Source organism: Crocodylus siamensis, chromosome 3 (assembly GCF_052110815.1).
Source record: "Crocodylus siamensis isolate JL-2025a chromosome 3, ASM5211081v1, whole genome shotgun sequence".
Lineage (NCBI taxonomy): Eukaryota > Metazoa > Chordata > Crocodylia > Crocodylidae > Crocodylus > Crocodylus siamensis.
This window is the reverse complement of record NC_143397.1, coordinates 101,995,402-102,006,373: the sequence shown is the minus strand read 5'-3', so window position 1 is coordinate 102,006,373 and position 10,972 is coordinate 101,995,402. Positions and strand designations below refer to the sequence as shown.

Here is a 10,972-nt window from a genome sequence, read left to right as displayed (position 1 = left end):
GGCAGGGCCAGTAGTCTGTAGGTCAGGAGTGAGGGGCTGTGGCCTGGAGCAACAGAATGAGCAGGAGCAGGACACTGGCATATCGCTGCTGGCACAAACATACAATTCCTCCCCACTGACAGGGGTCCTCTTTTTTGGAACTGGAAATATGGTAACTATAATTGGGTATTAGGAAGAAGTTTCTTGCTAGGAGGGTGGTGAAGCACTGGAAAGAGTTACCCAGAGAGGTTCTTGGAGGTCTTTAAGACTGGGCATGATCAGTTCTGGGAGGGTCCTGCTTTGAGCAGGGGGTTGGATTAGATGTGACCTCCTGAGGAAGCTTCCCGCTCTCCTTTTCTGTGATTCTAACACTGACGTGTAAAAATGCCCAGTCTAGCCACCAAGCACGGAGGGAAGGGGGGGAAAGCATCGGAGTAACCCTAGGAAGAGCGGCTGTTTTCAAAGCAGGCTCCTCGCGCTGTTTCGGTCAGGCACCGAGATGAGCAAATGGAGAGGCTGAGCTCGCGATGGAAGGGGCTGGGCATTTCCCGAGGACGGACACACGCACACGCGGGGGCTGAAGGCAGGGCAGCAGGCGGAGGACTACAGCTCCCAGCGTGCCGGGAGAGGCGCTGCCCCAGCTGGCGGGCTGCCGCTCGCCTTTCAAGGGCGGATTTCTCCGTCAGCGGGAGTTTAGCGCAGCCAAGCGACCGGCCGGAGCCATCTCCGGGCACCGACGAGCGGCTGCTTCCAGCCCGGGCAACTTTGTGGCGCCTCTTCAGCGGGGCACCGAGGAGGAAGGCGGCGGGGGAGGGCCGAGCGGGCGGGCAGGGGAGCGAGCCGGCGGCCCGGCGGAGATGCGGGGCTAGGCTGCCCGCGCCTCCCGGAGCTGAGGGGCGGCTCCCGGCAGGGCCGAGGGAGCGGGCTCTCCTGAGCGGAGCCCGGCGGGCTGGGCGGCGGGGCCGGCCGGGGAGGCGATGCCCGCGCCCAGCGCGCCGGGGCCGGGCAGCCCCGCCGGGTGCCTGGCGCTCGCCACAACTTTGCTGGGCGGGAGGGCGCAGCGGGCGGGGGCTGCGGGGCCGTGAGAGCCGAGGCGGCGGAGCCTGGCCGGGCGAGGGGCCCCGCGCTCCCGGGGCTCAGGGATGCGGAGCCCGGGCGTGTGGTGGCTGCTGAGCCGGGCGTGCCTGCTGCTGCTACCGCCCTGCGCCCTGGTGCTGGCCCGGGTGCCGGGCTCCTCTTCCCACCCGCAGCCCTGCCAGATCCTCAAGCGGATCGGCCACACGGTGCGGATCGGGGCCACGCACCTGCAGCCCTGGCTCGCCCCGCCGCGGGCCAGCACCGGGGGCTGGGGGCCGCCCCATGGCGGGGGCGGGGGCGGGGGCGCGGGGCAGGCGGCGCGGGGTGCCAGGGCCGCGGGCGGGCAGAGGCGGAGGCCGGCGGGCAGCCCGCGGGGCAGGGCCGGGGAGCGGGCCCCGGAGGCGAGCGCAGGCCGGGAGCTGGCGCTGCTGCCCCGGGAGGCGCTGCTGGCGGCGGTGGAGAGCCTGAACCGGGCGCGCGGGCTGCTGCCCTACAACCTGTCCCTGGAGGTGGTGATGGCCATCGAGGCGGGCCTGGGGGACCTGCCGCTCCTCCCCTTCTCGTCTCCCAGCTCGGCCTGGAGCAGCGACCCCGTCTCCTTCCTGCACAGCCTCTGCCACACCGTGGTGGTGCAGGGGGTCTCGGCCATCCTGGCCTTCCCGCAGAGCCGCGGCGAGGTGCTGGAGCTGGACTTCGTGGCCTCGGCCCTGCGCATCCCGGTGCTCAGCGTCGTGCTGCACGAGTTCCCCAGGAAGAGCCAGGTGAGGGGCGCGGGGCGCGGGGCACTTTCACTGAGGAGGGGCAGGTCCCGGGGGCGGGCGGGGGGGGAGGCGCCCCCGCGGGGCAGCCGGAGCCGGGCGCTCCCTGGACAGCGCCGCCGGCCGAGCCCGGGCCGGGCCCCCGCGGGCTGGAGGCAGCGCCCGGCTCCGGCCGGAGCCCGCTCGCTGCAGCCGAGCCCCTGCCAGCTCCTCCGCACCACTTCGCAGCCCAGGGGCTGAGCCGCAAAGAGCACTGAAGGACTTGGCGCCCAGGGTCCCCCGGCACGTGTGCGCGAGAGGCAGAGGAAGAGAACTCGGCTCATCGGACTTTCCATGAGGCAGGAGAGAGTCTGACTTGGGCGGGCTGTTGTAGTATCTTGTATCGCGGAGCCCGTCACAACGGGGAAGTTAGAAGTGACAGCTGCTAGGGACCGGCTTCTGAAATCCAGTGCTTACCTCTGCGTGTTATTTGCCTGGGTAAGAGTGCATCTGAAAGTGCCCGAGTGGGCTCTGTAGGGGCTGGCCGTTTGCAGAAGCCAAATGCAGATCGCCGGCTTTCTGCCTGTATGACAGGGAGCCCCTTCATCATTTCCCACTGAAAGCACTGAGCGGTGGTAAAACATCCAAACCATGTTTGGCTTAGCTACTTTTCTTCCATTTGCCTGTGCTGGGTTACAGCTTCAAAACACCAAATAACGAGAGCCCAAAACACCAGATAATGAGAGCCCCTTAGCTCAGATTTCACCCTATGCTCCCCCATTTCATTGCTTTAGCAAAGCCAGGACAACGCACAAGCCAATTTAAAATAAGCATTTTAATCCAAAGAGGCAATAGGGCACTCTATGTAAATCCGTTACCATAATATCTTTTGCATACTGTATTTAATTCCAGCAACCACTTTTAGGCAAGTGAAACCAAACCTACAATACCACATACACTATTTAGCACACACTGCCTGAAGGTTGGTCGGTGTGATGCCAGAAACTAGAGAACAAGGAACAAGAAGGAAAGAGAAAATTACTATTGTTTTCTATAAGAAGGGTAGTACATTTACAGAAAAATGGTAGCCAGCAAAACAAAGTTTTTATCTCTTGATTAAAGGAACAAACTTAAAAAAAAAAAAGTCTGTGCCCCTTCCAGACCTCTCCATGTTATACAGGAGGTCACCAAAGGAATCATGAAAATGCCAGGCAAGAATCTATTAAGGAAAGTGCATCTTCACTAAGGCTATGTCTACGCTGCAAATGGAGGTGTCCTGTAGCATGTCTCCCTTAGCTACCTTTAATCTACCTAGTTCAAGTAACAATACGAGCAGAGGTATGGGGGCAGTGCTCTTCATTGCAGGCTGCATAAACCTGGCCAGGATGTCAGACAAGCTCACTCACAGAGGTCTATGCATCTCTTATTGCTGCCAAGCTACCTAATCAACAGCTAGCCCAGGTGTGCTGATGCATGCTCTCTGACCTCTAACAGCACTGTGGAGAAGCCTAGTTTTCCGGTAGCTGGGTCTGGGGTTTGTTTGGTTTTGTGGGTTTTTTTCCTAGCCAGCACAGACTTATTTCAGCTTCCAAAAGATGAATTTTATTTCCTCTACATGAAGGGAATTGGAGAACTCAAAAGCTATAAGATGTATACACTGACAGCCTGATTCAGTATCCATGGAAATCACTGGGAAGCTTCCCATTAATTTCAAAGTGCTTCAGACTGGGATTTAATTGCTTATCTGATCCGTGCGACTGCAGTGCATAGATTCAATCCTCTTCAGAACTGTTTTTGAATACAGGCTTGAGACACCAACCTTAGAGTTATCTGAGACTATAATGGGATCTAAGTACATGTGTAGATGCTGCCCTGATAGGCTTTCTGTGAAGACTGATCCTGCTAAGTTTAAAAATAACCAAATGTTTTAAATGCATAAAGGAAAACGAGTCGAACAGGTAGGGTAATTCAATTTAAGGTTGGTCTGAGGTGCCCTGCCACTTTTTTAACACTTGAAAATCTCCTGTTAGTAGACACCACATCACTTAATACATGTGATAATATCAAACCTACTCTGCCACTTTCACTTCTGTGGCTGTTCAGTTTTAGAGGAGACTGCCACCTATAATTGTAAGCACCGTTTAACAAATAATGCAAGTCCTTGCTAATAGACCAGGATGGGATCACCTTTGTCGCAGAGAAAAAAAGTCAGGAAAATGTCAAGATCATACTTTCTGAGCAGAATTAAGAAATATCCTCAATCTTTATTTCCAGGATTCTCTTAATTAACTATTACTTTAATGAGCAAAACTTGTCCCAAACAACCCCAAACAACTTACTCAAAAGGGTGGCATATTTTTTTGAGTAATGCTTGCACTCCAGGCTTCTTGAAGACAAAATGCTGCTTCTATTTCTTTGTTATTGAAAAACAATTGTCTATTGTTCTGGTCCCTTAGAAATACTACAAACATAGAATATGCATTAGAGGCCTTCAGATTTGTTTAGTATACATCTCTTAATTGCTAATCTTCAATATTTGGACACTGTTTAACTACGGTAGACTGGTAAAAAGAGAAATCTATCAACAGATGAGGAATACAAGTTCTATTTTCCATCCCAAGGCTAGAGAGGAATATTTACAGGATCTTTGTCTTGCTGTCAAGTGCTATATACAACAAGAGAAGTGTAGCTAAGCAGATGTTAACTGAAAGGCAAAACACTTCATTGCTTTCAAGTGGATTTTATCCCATCAAGAGTTGTGGCAGGAAAACAAAGCATTTAATAAAAGTCAAGTATATAAAAATAAAAAGGAAAGAATGCTACAGAATTGAATGGATTAATCACAATTATTGTCATCTGATTTTTTGAGACAGAGGCAAATGTAGCATATCTAGAGCCTGGAGAACACTTTAATGCCATGGAATACACCTAGTAGAAAGCAGGCATCTCATATAATTTTGAAAAGCCTAAATACTTTATAAGTTTTGTCCTGCCAAATTCTACATACCCAAAATTAATATCTCACCAAAATCAGTATAGGGCTCCCCCATTAGGTACAGCTGACAGTAACGGCACAGAGCGTAAAATGACTTTCTTGCACAGTTTTCAAATGGCATGTTCTGTCTAATGCTGCCAGGCATGATGGTGGAGAGACTAAGGCAGTTCACTATAGTTCTAGAGGTAAGAGTTTGAATCTCATTTTATATTCATGCCATTGGCCCAGTTGTGAATGGGTACCTGGCCATTATGGCTGGGGAGTCAGCAAGGGCTGGGCATGATGCTAATGACATCACACCCTTCCTGTTCATGCCACTGCTACAGAAGTGCCTAAACCACACTACCCCTTTTGGCCAACTGCCTATCCAGGCTTGTGTACACCTTTGCACTTTCTGATCTAATGATTTGCTGACCCTATCCAAAATACTGTTACCAAAGTTTCTTCTTCTATCAGTTGCCAAAAGACATTAGGATTTTCTGCATATCAATGGTGTTCCAAATTGTGCTGAAGGTTTGATAGGTCATTATTCTGGAGGAAGGAGCTCTCAACTAATGACACCACAGAGCAAAGACTTGACTAGCATTCTTCCATTCCTTTCTATGTCATTCCTTTGTATACACTATACAGTCTACCTCCCAAGATTGCCAAAAAGCCACTCACTGACTCTGCCTGACATGAAACAGAAAGATGAACTAAAGACATTAAAAATGTCACTCCTAATAGTACATAAATATGAGCAAGAATAATTCCAGTGTATGTGGTATTATTGGAATTACATGGGAAGTTGCGGGGGGAAGGTTGGGAGTAAGGCTCTCTAAACTTGAAGTTTCTATTTGCAGTTTTTATACCCTATTTTCTATTTTATATACTCTATTTTCAGCAGAGTATATAAAATATACTCATTAACTATTCAGCTTTTCCTCCCTTCCCAGGATGTAATATTAAAAAGAAATTCCATAAAACCATGTCATGCAATAAAATAAATAGAAATTGACTGGCTATGTGCACGGTGTTTCCAGCAGGTTTCCTCGGTAGCTGATACTCGGGTGGGGAGTAATTCATGACATCATTATTTAATGGTGACCATCTGGCTCAGACTTGAGGGTGGAGAACCAAAAAAGGAACCAACAATATGTGTTTAATTTTAAAAGAATGCCACAGTTAGCTACTATGTCTGGGCACAGAACAGATGATGCTGAAGCAAACAGACTCTTAACATTTAATTTTCAATTCAACTTTAAAGAACAAACTTCCTTCTGAAAATAACTTTGTAGTATGGATGACACTTGAACAGAAAGTGTTATAATATACTGGGCATATGGTACCTCCAGAAGGGATACTGAACTACCAGACTATAGTTATTTTGAACACCTGTGGGTATCAGAAGGCATTTGGGCAAGGGAACGGAAGGAGAAGTCTTGTATCAAACATAACCAAAGAGATTTTTCCCCATACAGGATTAAGATTTTTATAAAACAGCAATGTTCTATTACAGAATGTGATAGTTTAAAATTGTGTTATCCTAAATTTGGTCAAATCCAAACACTTTACATTTAAAAAGGATCTTTCACTGTCACACACAACGCGTACAGATTTTCCCTCCCTCATCCCATATCATTTCATGTTAAACCATTAGGCAATATACAGTCTAAAACAATTCTAAGAGGTTCTGAAGGGTGCCTCTTTAAAGACTGACGTCACATTAATCTCCATCTTCCCTTGCAGAGGATGTTCAACTGATTCTTGCTCTCCTTCCAAACCCTACTAGGTAAATCTAGTAACATAAGTACTTCCTACACTTCTTTTGTGAGGACGAAGAGCTCATTTCTTATTCAAGCTTTCTGAGCAATGTACAGGATGTGTCTACACATGCACTTTAATGTGCTGTAGCCTATTTTACTGAGCATTAAAGTGCCATGTAAAAAACGATGAGATTATGCAAATGCACAGTAAAATAAGCTACTGCACATAAAGTGTCACTTAAAAACCATGCACATTCATTACTATGCATTAAGGCAGCCTAATGTGCATGTCTTTAGTACCTCACATCAGAGGTACTAAATTTAATTCACATTAGAAAAAATGCACGTGTAGACACACCCACAGGGTATTAATGTAACCATGAGAAAATTATTCTGGCGCATATCCATGAGGGGCCAGCAGGGGAGATTATGCTTAGGGGCAATCAATATGGGTTCATTAGCAGCAGGTCCTGTCAGACCAACCTGGTGGCCTTCTATGACCAGATCACCAAATCCTTAAATGCAGGGATGGCAGTGGACGTAGTCTTTCTGGACTTTTGGAAAGCCTTCGACACTGTCTCTCACCCCGTTCTCATTAAAAAACTAGGGGATTATGGTGTCGACTCCCACACAATCAAATGGGTCACCAACTGGCTGGAGGGCTGCACCCAGAGAGTGGTGGTGGACGGGTCATTTTTGACCTGGAGGGATGTGGGCAGTGGGGTCTCCCAGGGCTTGGTCCTTGGGCCCACACTGTTCAACACCTTCATCAGCGACTTGGACGAGGGGGTAAAAAGCACCCTGTTCAAATTTGCTGATGACACTAAGATGTGGGGGGATGTAGGCACACTAGAAGGGAGGAATAGGCTGCAATCAGACCTAGACAGGTTACAGGGGTGGGTGGATGAGAATAGGATGGGATTCAACACCAACAAGTGCAAGGTGCTGCACCTGGGGAGGAACAACCGGCACCATACCTACAGGCTGGGGAACTCCCTTCTCGTCAGTGCAGAGGCAGAAAAGGAACTTGGAGTCATCATTGATGCCAAGATGAACATGGGCCGGCAGTGTGGGGATGCAGTCAGGAAGGCCAACCACACCTTGTCATGCATCCACAGATGCATCTCGAGCAGATCCAAGGAGGTGATACTCCCCCTCTATGAGGCACTGGTCAGGCCGCAAATGGAGTATTGCGTCCATATCTGGGTGCTGCACTTCAGGAGGGATGTGGACAACATGGAGAGGGTCCAGCGGAGGGCCACCTGCATGATCGGGGGCAGCAGGGCAGGCCCTATGAGGAGAGGCTACGGGACCTGAACCTGTTCAGCCTCCACAAGAGAAGGCTGAGGGGGGATCTAGTGGCCTGTTACAAACTAGTCAGGGGGGATCAGCAGGCACTGGGGAAGCCCCTGTTCCCCCAAGCACTGCCAGGAGTGACCAGGAATGACGGTCACAAGCTGGCAGAAGGTAGATTTAGGCTAGATATCAAGAGGCACTACTTCACTGTCAGGGTGGCTAGGATCTGGAACCAACTTCCAAGAGAAGAGGTGCTGGCTTCTACCTTGGGGGCCTTTAAGAGGAGGCTAGATGTACACCTTGCTGGGGTCATTTGACCCCAGTACTTTTTCCTGCCACGGCAGGGGGTCAGACTCGATGATATCTGCTCAGGTCCCTTCCGACCCTAGAAACTATGAATTGGGCCCTATGTAAAAAGCTGCATGAGAATTGCTAATCCTTCTGAGCATGAACTATAAAGGCACAAACTAGACTCTTGTTAATACAAGTATTTTATATCTTTCCTGTGTTTGGTGAAAGATCTTGGCCATACAATAATCCACCAGGCAAAGCAGAAATATGCATTTGCTAGCTAAATGTTTTCAAAATCCTAACTCAGAAACACAGGATTAAATCTGTATAAATTTTTCATACTTCCCAATGCTGCCTTTTCCTCTAAAAAAAAGCTGGCTTATGATTTTGAAACTGTGTGCACTTGTGCTGCATCATAATCTATGCAATGTCGGCTATGGGATTCACAGCATTTTCATAGTTCACTGCATTTTCAGTTATGTGTCAGTCCATCAGTAACTTTTCAAATTATAAATGAGGTTAGCCTTAGGACCATAGGAAAGTCGTGTTGGAAGGGACCTCAGGAAGTCATCAAGTCCAGCCCTCTACTCAAGGTAGGGTCATCCCTGATGAAACTATCCCAATTATTGGCTGGCTTTGGGACAAAGAAAGTGGTCCTTGTTTATATGATTTTTTGTGCTGGAAACCTTTGCTTAGATGTTCTGAAAGAGATATTGGCATCAGATTTGGAAGTAGCGTTGCCACCTTGTATATTTTTAGTTCTCACATTTCTCTCATTTAAGGTCTTGGCTCCAATTCTGTTTTCTACATCATTACACACCTGATATAAGTGGTAGTCATCCTCACAAGGTGTCCTAAAGACAATCAGGTTCACAACAAAACTATTCCAAATTTCATTAGAAACTTTGTCTCATTTGAACTTCAGATAATGACATAGAACATTACAGCCTGGTTTAGGTGACCCATGTTGTCTTGATTAACTCATTTCCCTTAGGCAATAGGCTTTGGATTAATAGAAGCATTAGATAATGGAAAGAATATTTTGCAGCATTTCCCTCAGTTTTAGTATATGGTCTGCAAGAAAGACTTTCAGTTCATCAAGACTGAAGAGGATCCTTTTCCAAAATAAAAGTATGAGTCATGTTTGGATTGAAAACATATTTAAGCTGCTTTTTTTTTTTTTTTTTTTGCATTCTTAACTTCAGATTTTATCAGACAATGTGAAGCAGAGCCAGAATTTTATTTTGGGAATTTACCCAAATGGAAATTTTGTTGTCATTTTAAATATTTCTTTCTATGAAAAAAAATGCTCAAAAACGCAAATCTATCCTTGAATGTTTTGTCCAATAATTTAGATGCTGAAATGAAGAGATCCTGCAATGTACAATATTTAGTAGGGACATATTTTAAACTGCTGAATTACAATTGTTGTTTTCTTTCCCTCAGCTTTATTATCGCTCCAAAGTTGTATCTTCATTGAACTTTCTGGGAGCTGGTAAAGGCACTAATCTGTTCAAACATTCACAGTTCTTTGCATTGCATAGAAGTCAGTATCTTCATCACATTCATTACAAGCTATTTCAGCATGTACCCAAAAACAGCCATAAAAGCACTGTCTCCCAATCTAAAGCCTGTTAGTGTAACAGTGGGACCATCTACACCAGGGGTGTCCAACCTTTTTGAATGTGGGGCCGGATCATGAACTTTTTAATCACCCAGTGGGCCAGTGAGCCATATTCAAAAACCTCACAGGAAGCAGTATCACATCAGGAAGTGATGTCACGTGACCTTTGACACCAATGAAGTTGCAGGAAGTGACAATGAAATGGGTCTGGAAATGTGGTTTAGTATAAAGCAAGAATGAAATAATACCAAACACTTGACTAAAATAAACACTTTTGCTTCTACTCACTTCTCAGTGAATGAAAGAAGCATAACTAAAATAAACAGACAGATCAAAGGTGGAAAAGATGTAAGCCAGAGTGGAAACTAATCAAAACAACAAAATATGGGCATTTTTGAGAATACTCTTTAAGAAGATTTACTTTTATTGAATTAATAACTTGTTAGCAACACATCTTTAACAAGTAGTAACATGTTGAATCCCCAATCCCGCACAAAGAGAAACAGAAGCAAACACAATCCAAACACTGGACAGTATTTTTACAAAGATTTTTACCTGCTCCAAATTTACGTTGGAGCCCCGATCATTCATGCTCTATTCTTGAGCATATTGTTCAGTCTTAAACAAGCATATAGCACAGCTGCAGGGGGCTCAGCCACAGCTTCCCCTCCCTGATGAAGCCCTGCCAGCCCATCCTGTCCCCTATCAAGAAGTGGCTTCCCCACATGCTGCTGAACTTTCCCCTTACCTGCGCCAGCTGGTCCCAAAAGGCAGGAGGCTCCACTGCCACTTCTGCTGGCCAATGCCAACCCAGCGAGGTATCCCCAGCAGTACGTGGGAAGCCAGCTTCAGCCACATGCTGCACGGGATGGGATGGGCCCAGCCAGGTCAGCATCGGCCAGGAAAAGCAGCATACAGCTGAAGTGGGCTTCCCACATGCTGCTGGGGACAGGAGAATGCTGGCCAGGGTGGCACCGGCCAGCAGAAGCAGTAGTGGAGACATGTGCTGTCCCAAGCGGCACACAGCTCCGCCACCGCTTCTGCTGGGCAGTGCAGACCCGGCCGACCTCCTCCCGTCCCCAGCAGCACATGGGAATCTGGCTTCAGTTGCATGCTGCTCCAGATGGGACAGACCCACCCGGGTCAGCACCAGCCACCAGAGACGGTGGCAGATCCGTGTGCCGCTTGGGACTGACCAGCGCAGGTAGGGGGAAAGTGCAGCTGAGCC

General features: G+C 48.0%; 1 protein-coding gene across 2 annotated transcripts in view; it reads left to right on the top strand.

Annotated features, from left to right (window-relative positions):
* The first annotated feature begins 363 nt into the window (after positions 1-363).
* GRIN3A (glutamate ionotropic receptor NMDA type subunit 3A) overlaps positions 364-10,972 on the top strand; it is a 133,687-nt gene continuing 123,078 nt past the window's right edge. Inside the window, exon 1 of one of the 2 annotated variants that reach the window (XM_090038898.1) lies at positions 364-1,817. In XM_090038898.1, coding sequence (XP_089895024.1) covers positions 1,122-1,817 — 696 coding nt within the window. In that variant the 5' untranslated portion in view covers positions 364-1,121. The remainder of the gene's footprint in view (positions 1,818-10,972) is intronic. The other variant, XM_090038897.1, reaches the window with a different exon arrangement.